The sequence below is a fragment of the Protopterus annectens genome, chromosome 5.part1, assembly GCF_019279795.1.
Source record: "Protopterus annectens isolate FY-2018-M chromosome 5.part1, PAN1.0, whole genome shotgun sequence".
Taxonomy (NCBI): Eukaryota; Metazoa; Chordata; order Ceratodontiformes; family Protopteridae; genus Protopterus; species Protopterus annectens.
In genome coordinates this window covers 720,312,737-720,327,146 of record NC_056736.1, presented here as the reverse complement: position 1 = coordinate 720,327,146, position 14,410 = coordinate 720,312,737, and the positions used below count along the sequence as shown (strand labels likewise).

At 36.6% G+C, this 14,410-nt stretch overlaps 1 protein-coding gene across 1 annotated transcript in view; it reads right to left on the bottom strand.

Moving 5' to 3' along the window:
• The window catches only part of MYO7A (myosin VIIA), a 1,588,820-nt gene that overhangs the window by 778,801 nt on the left and 795,609 nt on the right, over window positions 1–14,410 (bottom strand). The window contains exon 25 of the mRNA XM_044073349.1: window positions 6,616–6,792. Within this exon, the coding sequence (XP_043929284.1) occupies window positions 6,616–6,792 (177 nt within the window). The remainder of the gene's footprint in view (window positions 1–6,615; window positions 6,793–14,410) is intronic.

Sequence of the window (14,410 nt, the reverse complement as noted above, 5' to 3'; positions counted from 1 at the left end):
TGCGTTCTAGTACTTTTGTCAAACACTGCTTTGGTCAACAGATATTTATTTGACACAATTTGGTCAACTAAACAGATAATCAACACCGGATGATAAAAGTAGCAGCTCGGACAATTCTTGGGGTTGGCAAATTTGCCCTTTCCCCAACAATCGTGTGATGTCTGAGTCAGTAGTTTTAAATAGCAGTGGATGTGGGGGCACAGTGGAGCTTCTTCCCCTGTAAAAAAAACAAGCCAATATTCATTCTCTGTGCATGGGTCTACTTACTTCTGTTTTTTGAAAACACACGTTTTCGACAAACAGAAGATCAAACCCATTTAAGCAAAAGTGCACTACATCGACAGTGCACTTTCATATAAGCCGATTTACCGTAGCACATTACAGTGCGGATAAGGAAATATATCCTTTTCCCCACTGTAGTGCGATCTTGGAGTTAGTATAGTTAAGTAGGGGGGTGAAGGGGCACAACCCCCCACATGGGGGTGCAGGGGGGCTTGCCCTCCCTGCAAAATAGTGTTTAAAGTAGTTTGTTTTGAATCGGCTTTTGCAAAAGTGCACTTTCGATGTAGTGCACTTTCGCTTAAGTGGGTTTCTATGTTGCTTGTTCGAGATTGTGAAATTTCTATCAAGAAACATAGACCTATATGTATGTGTGTGTGTGTGTGTGTGTGTGTGTGTGTGTGTGTGTGTGTGTGTATATATATATATATATATATATATATATATATATATATATATATATAAACCACAATATCACAGTTTTGTCACTCCTTGCGGCTTGAAAAAACAAAATAAAATAACAAAATAACAAACTACCCGTTTGCATTAAAGTTTATTTCAATACATACACTTTGACTAGGCGCTTTCACCCAACCAAAAGGGCATCAACTGTCTTTCTCTGTATGTCAGGATTCCTGGAATTGAAATACAGGCTAAGGAACAAGTCTGCCACCAAAGCTGATATAAGTTAAAATGAAACAAACCTTTATTAAAATAATTAAAGCTCTGGCTTGGAATGAAACCTCCAGACCAAGAACAAAGGGAAGGGGAAGGGTCGGAAAAGGAACTACATTTGACATCAATGTTTTGAATTTAAGTGGTGAAGAATTAACTGAGGATGCAGTTTCTGTTTTGAAATGTGTTTTTTCTTTTATTCCATCTAACACTGTTAATGTTGCAAGGTTGATTGTAGGTTTTAGGTTATATTTAAGGAAACTTAACTTAAAATTTATTTTTGACAACACTTCAGTGGTTTGTAAAGAATTAATTAATTTTAAGAAAAGAAGTACCTATAACCCAGCCTTACATTCCACTATACGGGTGTTTGGTACACTTTGTGAACTACAGTTAAGAAACTTAAGGGGAAATACTTATGTTTCTAACTCATCCCAAGGTGAAAGAAGGGCTCTTGGTAATTTAAGTAAAAACAATGAGCTTAGAGTTATGAAAGCAGACAAGGGGGGTTCAATAGTGGTTATGAAAACAGCAAAGTATGAAGAAGCCATTTTGGCTTTATTAAACAATGATGAATGTTATAAGGTGGTTAACAGTGATTTCATCAAAAGCTGTTTTTTTGAAACTTGACACAATGTTATTCAATTTATTTTGTGAAGAATGTTTTGATTTTGACACTTATGAATATTTACAAGTCGAATATCCCAAGATGGCTGTGTTTTTTGGTATACCAAAGGTACATAAAGATCGTACCAACCCCCCTTTTAGACTTATAGTGTCTGCTGCTTACTCTAAGACTGAGCCTATTTCTATTTGGCTGGATAGTTTACTTAATCCAGTAGTACAAGAGTCTAGGTTTTACTTATGTGACTCTTGGCATTTATTAGAACTGCTAAGTGAAGTTGAAATTTTTGGTGACTTTTGTTTTGTTAGTCTTGATGTCATTTCATTGTATACCAGCATTAATAAAGAAATTGGTTTAGAATATTTGAGGTAGTATTTAACACAACATACATCTTTTGAAAACAACATTATTAACACTGTTTGCACTTTGATGGAATTGATTCTAACCAACATTTTTTTTTAATTTGCAACTGTTTTTTTCAACAGACATCTGGAGTTGCAATGAGGTCAAGGGTAGCTCCTTCCTTTACCAACTTGGTTATGGCCAATTGAGAATTAAAACATCTATATATATTCCCCCTTATTTGGATAACATTTTGTTTTATAGATGTTACATTGATTATTTGATCTTCTTTTGGAAGGGTGATCAGGTTGGTTTTTTGGCATTTGTTGAGTATCTAAATCATACCACTGATTTTTTAAGATTTACAGTTGGAGATTTTGGTAAGTCCATTGATTTTTTTGGACGTACATTTATTTCTTCCCAATGTTTTGTAAGTCAGATTTTTAGGAAGACCACTTTTGTAAACCAATACTTACATAAAGAAAGTTTACACCCTAGTCACATGAAAAGTGGGGTTATTAAAGGTCAGTTTATACACCTCAGTAGGTTGACTAGCGAACAATCAGTTTTTGCCATTGAAGTACAGAAACTCATGCAGTTTTTTGTACAAAGGGGCTATGATTCAAGTTGGCTTAGTAACATAGTTAAGGAAGTTTTAGGGATTAGAGGCACCTCAGCTTGTCCTATTTTGAAAATTAGAAACAGAGAGAGAAATGCTCACCTGATTGATCCACGTAGAAATTCTAACAATTATTCCCTTGCCTTTCCTATTTGTAATCAGATGATACATTAAAAGCATTATTTTGGATTATTGGAAAGTTATAATGGGGAATACAGAACTAGTTAAGATTGTGGGGGACAAACTACTCTTTACTTACAAAAAGAGTATAAACATCAAGTCTATATTAGAAAACAACAAAAGTGCAGTTCCAGTTAGAAGATCCAATATTTTACGTAGTTTTTCATGTGGATGATGTAAACAATGTAGGTTCATTAGTAATGTTTCCTGTATTGAATTTAAACACATTGGTAGGACCTTTTGGGCTAGAGACCGATATACCTGTAACACCACGAATGTTGTGTGACTGTTTTTATATCAGCTAGACTATTAGAGCCCTTAACAAAAGGATCTATGAGCATTGTTTGGCCATAAAAAGAAGGGCATTACTAATGATTTAGCAGTTCATGCCAGTATTTGTCCCTCTTTTAAGAAGTTTTGCTTTTTTGTGTTAGAAAGAGTTAATTCTGATTTATTCACTGGGGATTACAAGATGTTACTTGAATGTCATGAAAGTGTATGGCAAATATCTTTAATAGCAGATCAAACACCTGCTCTTAATGGCACTATTAACATCAAATGTTTTTTGTTATCAGCAGAGCTTAGATAATTACCTTTATAATTTTATTGGTATGAAATTATTATTACTGAATTGTTTTTATATAACAAAACATATATTTGCGTATACAAATTGATTTACATTTATATTCTTATATTCATTTACTTATTCATTTAGTTTTATATTAATTTAATTAAGGTTTGAGTCACGTGATCTTGTGACATGTTATATTTAAATGAATGGAGTGTGTGAGGTAATTTTTCTGAAGAAGCTCAGTTGGATTAAAGTGAGTGAAAGGGCTAAAGCTGCCATCTTGTGCTTGGATTTTATTGTCTCCTGGTTCTGATGTTTTCTTTTTATTTTGTTTCTAGTTTCATTTGATTGAGTTTGTGTGTCTATATAAGCTGACATTGTTTCAGTCTTAGACCCCTTTGCGGACACTATAGGTCTAAATGGGGAGGGGGTCAGTCTGATTGTTGTGTATCTTTGGTATCCTGAACATAGCCGGAATACCCGGAGCTTCCACTGTCAGATAATCCATCTCATCTTTTGTAATCACCTCCTAACAGAAAGAATCATCCAAAAACAAATCAATCTTGGCATATGCTCTGTTAATCTAATTTTGGGATACCCTTTCATATGTAAATATATCATTTAAAATGTTGTACATTTTACACACATAGTCCATTTGTGTCATGATGACTAACCCCCCACCTTTATCTGGTTTCATGACTCTATAGTCCTTGTTGTACATCAATTCACTCAGACAAATTCTTTCTTTCATGGTTAAATTGTCAGGATCATATCAGTATTACTAATCTTTCTAAATTTTCCCTCACAAATATGTTCAAAAGCAAACACCAGTGGATTGTTAGGGGGAATAAAAGTACTTTTCCTTTTCAATCCATCAATCTTAGCCATTGGTAATGCTGGAGTTTATGCTGAAAAAAGCAAATGCAAATTCAATTTAGGAGAATGAGAGACAGAATCTCCAAACATGTTCATGACACTAAGACACTAAGAATAAAAAAAGTAGTTCTTTATATATGCATAGTACAGTATGTACAAATTAAAAAAAATCATATTTTTTGTTATCGACAAAGTCAATATTAGAGAAAGGGGGGCCTAAATTAAATTGAGTGTCAGATAAGACTGAATGCTAAACAAGAACCAGGAATTAATGACTGTATTTCAAATTCAGGAATTCTGAAATACAGAGCAGGACAGGTGTAATAATAACATCATAAGAAGGAAAACCACATTTGAATGCATTCCTGTGGGTTTTTCATTATGCCTTTTATTGCTTTTTTTATATTTTTTACATATTTTTATATATTTTTATTATATTGTATGTTTACTGCATTTCAATGCATGTTTTAGTAGGCTTTAAGTATATTGCACGTATTTACTAAAATATGACAAAGAAGGATATGAGGTTATGTAAGAAAAATAAGTGTAAATGTTTAATGCGTATCAAAGTTTAGGAGCATGCAGATGTGACTGATGGAATTAATGGGGGCGTATAAGATATTTACATTGTCACTTTATTGATATAAAAAGAGGTGATCTACATTAGTAATTTGACTCTGATGATGCCCTTTTTATTGGGTGAAAGCGGTTAGTCATATTTTATGTGTCGAAATAAAGTTTTGTTCGTGTTAACGTGAATGCATAGTTTGCTATTTTGTTATTTCATATATGTGTGTGTGTGCGCGCGCACACACACACACACACACACACACACACACACACACACACAAACACACATATATACAGTTGACTAAAGAACCAATAAATGACTGGGGAAGAAGATTTAATGCCATGATGAAAAGGAAATATAGTTGTGGGAAGTCTGAGTCATTAAGAAACCCGTTAACAAAATGCCATCACCCAACAAATTCATCTGCTAAAGGTTTTACAGTTACTTTTTTCAAACCCCTAGTTATAATTCAATATGATTCAGTACAACAAAATTTGCCGTGATGTGACAAGAAGCAAGTACACTGTCCAGGAACAGACAGTGTGCAGAAGGAAGACAAAGGAGAGGAAAGAAAAGGGCATGTATCTCCACCAAAACTGAGATGAGTTAATACTAACGTGTACGATTTTTAGAAGGAAGCACTAAATACCATCACCAAAAGGGAGATTAAGTCTGGAAAGGGCACTAAAATGCACAGCAACAGAAAAGCTAAAATTGTAAGCCTACAAACTGTGTCAGGGTGTCTAAGACAGCTGATGAAGAGGAAGGGAAGATGTATGGGGAGTGAGGGGTGGAGTCCAGCTGTTGCACTAGGATGGCTCAGTGTACAGAAGGTCTCTTACCTACATCTTTGAATGCCTGTTTGTACATGTATTGTGCTTTAGGGTTAAGACTGAAGCACTGGGCATGCTATGTGCTTCAGGCATGCAGTATATAACACAACTATGGTTCATCTGATACAGGTCTTCTAGATGAACCAGTACAATTCATCTCAGCACTGTGACCCTGGCTCTTCACTGCATGGACTGTTAAATCACTCACCACTGCATTACCTACCTCATGATGATTTTCTTTCTTATTATGTTTATTTTTATTTATTTTATTTTATTTTACATTTGTTGACCGGGCTAGTCCAACTGGATATATGTCCATTTTCAGTGGAGGCCTGGGAAGAAAAGCTCCTACATAGATACAAATACATAAACACAATAAAAACAATATATTTGTAATCCTAGAACACATTTGTAAACAACTTGTAAAACAGAATAGATGAGTTATGTAAGGAAATGCATCCATCCATCACCCCTTTTCCCATTTTTGCACATGGGTCAGGGTGTCACTTCAACAGTGACAATCATCTAGAGTCAAGGATTACACTCCTGGATAGCTAGCCCTGCCGTGGTAATTCTTCCACATCACACACTCACTCCTATGGTCATTTTAGAGTGTCCGGTCCACCTACTGCATGTCTTTGGAATGTGGGCGGAAACTGGAACACCTGGAAGAAACCCGTGCCAACACAGGGACATGTAGACTCAACACAGAATGCACGCCAGCCAAGAATTAAACCAGGGAACCTCTTGCTGTAAGGTGACAATACCATCCACTGCACTACAATGCCACCTCACCTCTGTTATATAAAGTAAATAAAACTTCATAAATACAATACTTACTGCTGCAGAATAAAATTACCATATGCAGTTGAAGAGTAAAGTATACAAAAAATTAACATGTAGTTCACTTATAAGTCTGTCCTTATCAGGTTGATTTCCATTCAGTACACATTACTGCTGAAAACAACCACACACATTTCCAATACTGCTGTTTATAGGAAGTTCTGAATGTGTTTTTTTTTTTGGCTCACTCATTGTACATACCTCCCCTTCTCCCTGTAGGGCTTGCAACTCTCTTTTGTAAGTCTTCTTCCCTAGAGTTTCGTAAATCTTTGTCATAACAGGAATTTTTTCACTGCCATCACTCATTGCTGTGTGGTACTTTGGCTCTGGCAGGTCACCCATGAAACGGAGAATTGTAATCCAAACGGCCAGTGCAGCCTAGCAAAGTGGAATATAAAGAAATGATTGTTATTCGGTTAAAACTGTGTGGTCATCACAAGCTGATGCTCAGTCTGCTCTAGCATGGCTGGACAATGAGGTCCAGTTTGCCTTTTACAAACTATTCTTAAATGTCAAACAGAAAATTAAGTCTGTACTTTTTGGGTCATTGTAGGATAATTAGTCTGAAATGGTGCTGAATATGTACTGCTTTATCAATTACTTCAGACAAATGCCTTCTACTTAGGCATTTAACATTTTTTTAGTGGAATTCCTAGTCTACATTCTACCTTCTTTATGTCTAAATTTCCCTTGTAGCAAAAACAGCCTAGATGACAGGTCTTTCTCTTGTTCTCTGTGTTTTTTCTACATTTCAAATTTACATTCTTTTAGCATCAGAAATGCTGTCAGTGTTAGGACATTTCCAAGGAAAAACTATGAAACAAAAGGCATGTACTTACCATAATGCTAGATCCTTGCTGCCCACCTCCGCCCACCTCAGTAGATGGGTTATCTACCTCAAGGCAGATCTGAACTGACAAGACTATCAGAACTTTGTCCAGTGCTCGAGCTCCCCTCTCCCATAATGCAACAGTTACTCCTCATATCAAGTCTGCCCTAAGGCAGATGGGAATATATCTAGAAAGAAAACACCCCCATATTCAGAGAGATACAAATAAGGGACCAAAGACTTGTATGATTAATGACTTCAGGTGTGGTTCATTATGATCCTCCAGAAATAAACAAATAAGGTGTTATGTCAATTTAGATGGGGGAAGAAGGGTGTGATGTTGAGATAAATGGAGAAGGGCAACAAAGGTCTAGCATTATGGTTAGTACATAACGTTCTTATCCTGTGTTGCCCTCTCTGTCCATCTTGACAAATGGGACAGAGTCCCAAGGTACCAGGATTCCCAATCCCAGGTGACATTATGGAAGGATATCTTTAGTGAAGTCAAAGTTTGCCCTGGATCTAGAAATCAGATCCACTTTGTAATGCTTGTTGAAGGTATGCATACTAGACTAAGTCGCTGCAATACAAATATTATCCAATGAGGAAGGCTTGAAAAAGGCAAAGGAAGTTGAAACAGATCTAGTGGAGTGTGTCTTGTGTGATGTAGATAAAATCTGAGTTGCCAGTGGTCAAATACAGAGTGTGAAGTATATTCCCCATGACTGGAATAGTTAGGGAAAAAAACACAAGTGGTTGGTTAAAGGGTGACTCTGTAGACACTTGAGGCACAAAGCTTGGATTTGGTTTTAAATATCTGACTTTGAAAATAATCAATAAGGATGGTTGCGGAATAAAGACAGAAGTTTAGAAATCCAACTGGCTATTGTCACAGCCACCAAGAACAAGTTTTCCAAGATATGAATTTAAATTTGGCTGTAGAGACATGCTTAAATGTAGTTTGCATGACAGCCTGCAACATCAGTGTAAAGTCCCAAGGAGGTGCTGGATCTTTCATGGGAAGTCTCAGTACAAAAGTGCCTTTTAGAAAGGCTTGAGACACTTTCAGTGATGCTATGGATGCATCATTTGAGCAAATGTGAAAATTGGAAATAGCTGCCACTTGCACTTTAAAAGTAGAATAGCCAGGATCAGATTGGACTGAAAATACCCTGATAGAAAATCTAGAATGGAGGGAAGGGAAGCTGAAAAGGGTCAAGGCCACGGTCCATCACCCAGACTGCTAAACTGTCCATTTTCTCTTGTATATTTCCCTATTGGAAGATTTCTGTGAGGCTGTCAATATGTGTACCACTCAAGAAGGTAATAAAGGGCATTTAGCCATCACTGGACTTGGAGAAACCATGTGGTTAACTTGAGGGACTTGATGTCCAGGTTATGTTTGCTGGACAGGTGAGACAGCAGATCCAGAAGGGGATTCAAGACCCAAGGAGTTTGTGGATTATGAGAAAACATGTAAGATAACCAAACTTGTTGGAGCCAAAAAGGGGCAATGAGAGTACATTTTGCCATGCACATGGCTGCTTTCTGAAGAAATGTTATCAATGGAGGCAAAGGATAGGCATAAAGGAAACCAGGAGGCCAAATATGGACTAGAATGTCCATTGTGACTGCCTTTGTTGATGGATCACAGCAAAATAGCTGCTGCACTTTGAACTGGTGGGAGATGGATACAGTCATGACAAATCTGACCCCAGTGGTTAAAGATTTCCAGTGCTACTGTCTGGTTGAGGGATCAATCATATGGCATGAGAATGCATCAACTCAGCTTGCCTGTTAGGATGCTGGATCAAAATGGAATGCAAGATGTTATGAGAAAGAGTCCTAAAGATGTTGCCCATTATACTCTCATGGTGTCTCAACATCACAGATAAGATTGAGTTCCCTCTGTTTGTGGATGTATTAGACTACAGAAGTATTGTCTGCTGGACAGCAAAAACATCCTGGACGTGGTCCTGAGCAGTCAGCAAGGCAAGAAGGACTGCCCTCATCTTTAGAATGTGTATGTGAAAGTGGGCCTTCCAATCCATGTTTCCTGAACTGTCCTAGCCTCATAATGCCACATAACCCAATGGAGAGGCATCTGTGGTCACCCAGGCTGAAGATAGTAGAAATAGAAATCGGCATCCTTGCAGTACCAGGGGATGGTTATCCACCAAGAGCTGTGATGAAGAAGGGAAGATAGCTTGATGGGGTAATGGAGAAAATAATTTAGCTGTGACCACTGAACTAAAAGGGTCTACTACAAAACCCTAATGAAAAACCTTGCATGTAGCACCAGAATTATGGAGGCTGTCACAAAACTTAGCAAAGCAAAGCATTACAAAAGCTGGAGGATTTGGATGAGACATGATCTGTTTTAATTGAACATGAAAGGAAGTCAGTCTTGCTGGAGGAAGTTTTGCAATCTGTGACAATGGACACCTTAGAGCATCCAGTGACTGACTGGGCTGCAAATCTGATTTTTTTTGCAGTTCGCGGAGATCAAAAGAATTGACACAACTGGAGCAAATAATTTCTTGCTTGGATTAAGGCGCTACTTGTTTAGTTATGGAACACCTGGAAAGATACAATCACACAAGTAGAAAGGCTTGGAACCCTTGCAAATGGAGATATGTTGCCACCACTTCCATGCATTTAGTGAACATCCAGAGGGCTGTGGTGAGACCAAATGCCAGGGCTTTGAACTGATAATGACTGGCCACCAGCCAGAAGCTTAAGCATCTTCTGGATTCTCAGAAGGGATATGGAACTGGCCCAAAATCCTCAAATAATATTTCCTCATCAGTGGTACGGAAGTCAATTGGTCATTTCCCCTTTGCCTTAATAGTTCCATCAAAACATCAGAAAAAGTGCACTCATAGGGATAGCTGGGGACCCTTCTCCCTCATAAAGGACTGTGCCTCCTGTGAGAAACTCCTGTGGGCAGTCCACATGCCTCCTTTTACAGCTGCACTGTCTGTGCTCTTCAGGTAGAGAAGGCATTGAAGAGTCAGAGGTGTCATTTACTCCTTGAATAAGGGAAGAATCAAGCTTTCTGAAATAGGCTGTTGCTGGGACAAGAATCAAACATTCTGAAATAGGCTGTTGCTGGGACAAGAATCAAACGTTCTGAAGTAGGCTGTTGCTGGGACAAGAATCAAACGTTCTGAAGTAGGCTGTTGCTGGGACAAGAATCAAACGTTCTGAAGTAGGCTGTTGCTGGGACAAGAATCAAACGTTCTGAAGTAGGCTGTTGCTGGGACAAGAATCAAACGTTTTGAAGTAGGCTGTTGCTGGCACTAATAATGAGATGTTAAATGTACTGATACATAAGGGTGTATGGATGGAGCCAAGGAATATGAATCATCTCATCCCAAGAGGATTGTCAGGCCAAAATCTTCTTTATACTCTTGAATGCCAAGGAAAATTACCTCCAATTTAACGCCATATCAAGGATAGCAGGATCAGTGGATCAAATCCTGGGCATCATTGTGTCAATTTCAGAATCAAATGGGTCAGAGAGGCTGTCAGTGCCAAATAACTTAAGGTTGTCTATTCTTGCAAGGGGACAAATGGGGAAAACCTTGGTTCTGCAATCACCAAATCCATCAGTGGGACCACGAAAGGGGCAGCTATAAGGTGGGTGGGAGAACCAGCTTGGTGTAGAGGAGGGGGAGGGAATGATCACCATGTCTACCTGGGCCTTACCCAAGACTTTTATCACCATGCCTCAGTCTATGTTCACGATGCTTCTGGAGGATCTAGTGAACCAGGCTGATGCAACAGAGGGTTGTCTGAAAGTCAGAAATGTTGAGAGCTCCCATCTTGGAAGATCTGGACCCTGAGAAAGAGAATCTCTTTGAGAGATCAGGGATAATAACAGTCTCTGATTCACACAAGGAAGGTATAAGGGGTTAAGGTAAACCCAGATGCCACAGGACCAGAGTTAAGGGTAGGAAACGCCCAGGAGACCTTGACATTTTTTGAGTCAGAGGATTCTGAATAGGAGAATAAGACATCCTTTTTCTTCTTTTTTTCTGTGGCTTTAGAACCATCATCTCTGGATTTTTCTGTAGTCCTGTCTTTGTCCTTGTCTTTCTCACTGCCTAAAGCTTCAAAAGTCTGTCTCTCAGCATTATTGGGAAGAAATGGAACAGAAGTATCCAAGGAAGAAGAAGCCACTGACCCTGAGAGAAGGCCTCTAAGAATTCTTTCTTTCTCTTTCTTTCTTTCTTTCTTTCTTTCTTTCTTTCTTTCTTTCTCTTTCTTTCTTTCTTTCTTTCTTTCTTTCTTTCTTTCTTTCTTTCTTTCTTTCCATCTAGGCCTGTTGGCCAAAGAAGGAAAAATTCTCACAGCGAGCTTCTGAATGAGCAGGGCTCAGGCAGTAAACACGCTGATGATGTGGATCCTTGACAGGATCTTATGCCCACATTTCAAAAAGTCTTCACCATATCTAATATCCCCAATGGACTATTTTGGTACCGATGTGTGTTTGTGGGGGCAAAGCCTTCCATGCTTTGATTCTAATTTTTCCTGATCTTTGAAAAAAATTAATCTTTAAAAAAATTAGACAAACTTAACTTTAACATTCATGCTGTAATATAACTGGCTAGAGAGAGTGTATTTAACAGGTGGTGTAGTACATTAACAGTATCTTTTAGAATGCTATACATTTCAAGAAGTCAGTATTTTATAAAGTAATGTACCTAGAAATGATAAAAGCTAGAACTAACTTAGATAAGGAAAGCAAGTTTATAATGACAGGGGAATTTTAAAGTTCCCCAGTTTTAGAAGATATTGATAGATAAGTCAGAATTTAAAAGTTTTTTTTTCAGGACTGACATCCATTCAACAGGGTGCTGTCAGGTGGCTAGTCTGTGGGCAAAATCCTCACTTTGTTCTGTATGGATAGTGGGGTTAGTCTGAAAGCCAATGTTATAACACTACACACAATTTAAAGTATTAATCAGAATCCTGTATAAAATTAACATTTGAAGATAGACAACAGTTAATAAAAATGGTTTTACTACCCAAGATTCTATATATAGCTTTGGCAATACAACTGTTACCAGAAAGGAATATACTCAAAGAAATAAACTCATGCCTAATAAAATTTTTATGTTTCCCAAAAGAAACAGAATAGCTTTAATACATCATATCAGAAAATGGAAACAGGGAGGATTAAACTTTCCTTATATAGAAACATATATAAAAGCATCAATATCTAAAACAATCTCAGATTGGATAAATTCAAATTACTCTGCAAATTGAAAATAATTACTAACTGTAATATCAATAAATGAATTTAATTTACAAAAAACATTTCAAATAACAGATAAAAACAATTTGCCATGGCACATATTATGTATTAGTATGCAGTATAACATAACTAAGCCCACTAAAACTCATATGATTAATTATTACATTGACTCATTTAAGAAAATTATTAATGCAAATATAGATTTAAAAATCTTGTTTGATCTTTTAACACCATTCATAGTTACAAAGAGCTATCCACATAAAATATACAGAGAAATAATTAATTCCTGGGAACAGAAAGGATTTGTTTGTTGGTTTCAATGTATCAAAGAAGTAAAAGTTCTGGATATGCAAACAACAGAAACAGCATACAAAATTCCACAACAAGATTGACTAACTATTCAAAGCATTCTGAAGTATTCGCAAGATTTATGCAGAATAATTAGTAATTCTTCATTTAAAGAAATACCTAAACTTATGAAATACCTATATGAAATCATATATAATGATTATGACATGGGAAATAGTATTTTGAAATTTTATAAGATATTGATAAATTATAAAACATCACCCAAATCCTCATATTGGAATTATATAACAAAAGGACACTCATTACAGCTAACTGAAGAAATTAAATCAAATATTTTATTATCAATAAAACATACATCCTTTACACAATACTGGAAAGTTTTTAATTGGAAATGCTTGCACAGAGCATTCTTAACTCCAGATAGAACTACTAAAATTAATTCTTCCACAAAGGTAATATGTTGGAGGTGTGAGCAAATAAACAATGCAGATTGGAATCACATTTTTTTCGACTGTTGAAATTAAGCCATTTTGGAATGGTATTAAAAACTTTTTTACAAGCTTTATTTAATGAATTGTTTAACTTATCTAAAGCTCTAGTGTTATTAAATATGTATGTAGGTCTTCATTTGAATGAGTCAAATATGTATCTAGTTTGAACAATACTTGCAATTTCAAGGAAGTGTGTAACAAGAAGATGGAATACAAACACAATACCAACTTTGGAAGACTTCTACGGCCATCTGAAGACCACAGCATTGTTGGAAATTAAAATTAAAGAATTAAGGATTCATCCTAAGCCATTATTAACAATCCATGGAAAAGCTCTTATCATTGATTGACACTTTACAATAAGTGAACAGATACACTCTGATAACTGGATTGTTACACCTATAAAGTAATTGTATATATTGAGCTCTGCTATAGTGTCAGGTTGGTGTAAATAGTGTACATAGTTATTTAAGATGACATATACAAATACTGTGGAATTTATTCAACTGTACTTGAAAAATAAAAAATTTTTGAAAAAAAAAAAAAAAGACTCCGGTAATACTTGTAAATCTTGCTAATAGTGCAAAATGGCAACAGGACAGTTTTAAAGAATTATGTTCCAGCCCATCACAAGAACCCCAATTTCACCATGGTTTACTGTGTTCAAAAAAAAACTTTAGTTTCACGGAACAAAATATCTTTCCTCAAAGGCCATACTGTCAGATATAAATATATACTATACAAATATTATATTCCTTTACATCTCCAATGAACTTATATCGACATAAAATATGTTGTGAAACTTCATCATTGATGTCTTTCATTGAAACACAAAAACAACTTAATAAGGTGATCACAAATGAAACAAATACACCTCATGTTCATCGTCTAAAAGAACCAGAAACTCTGTACATGGTGGGCCTCACCCCCAACACACACCCTGACATGGGGCCTCTGTCATCACAGCCCCAGAAACTGAATATACTAGCACCAAGGCTGCACAGCCATGAAGAAAGAGTATAACTCCAGAAATTATATTACAGTCAAACTAATATAATTCAACCACTGCAAACACTGATGAAATTTACCAGAAATCAGAGCATG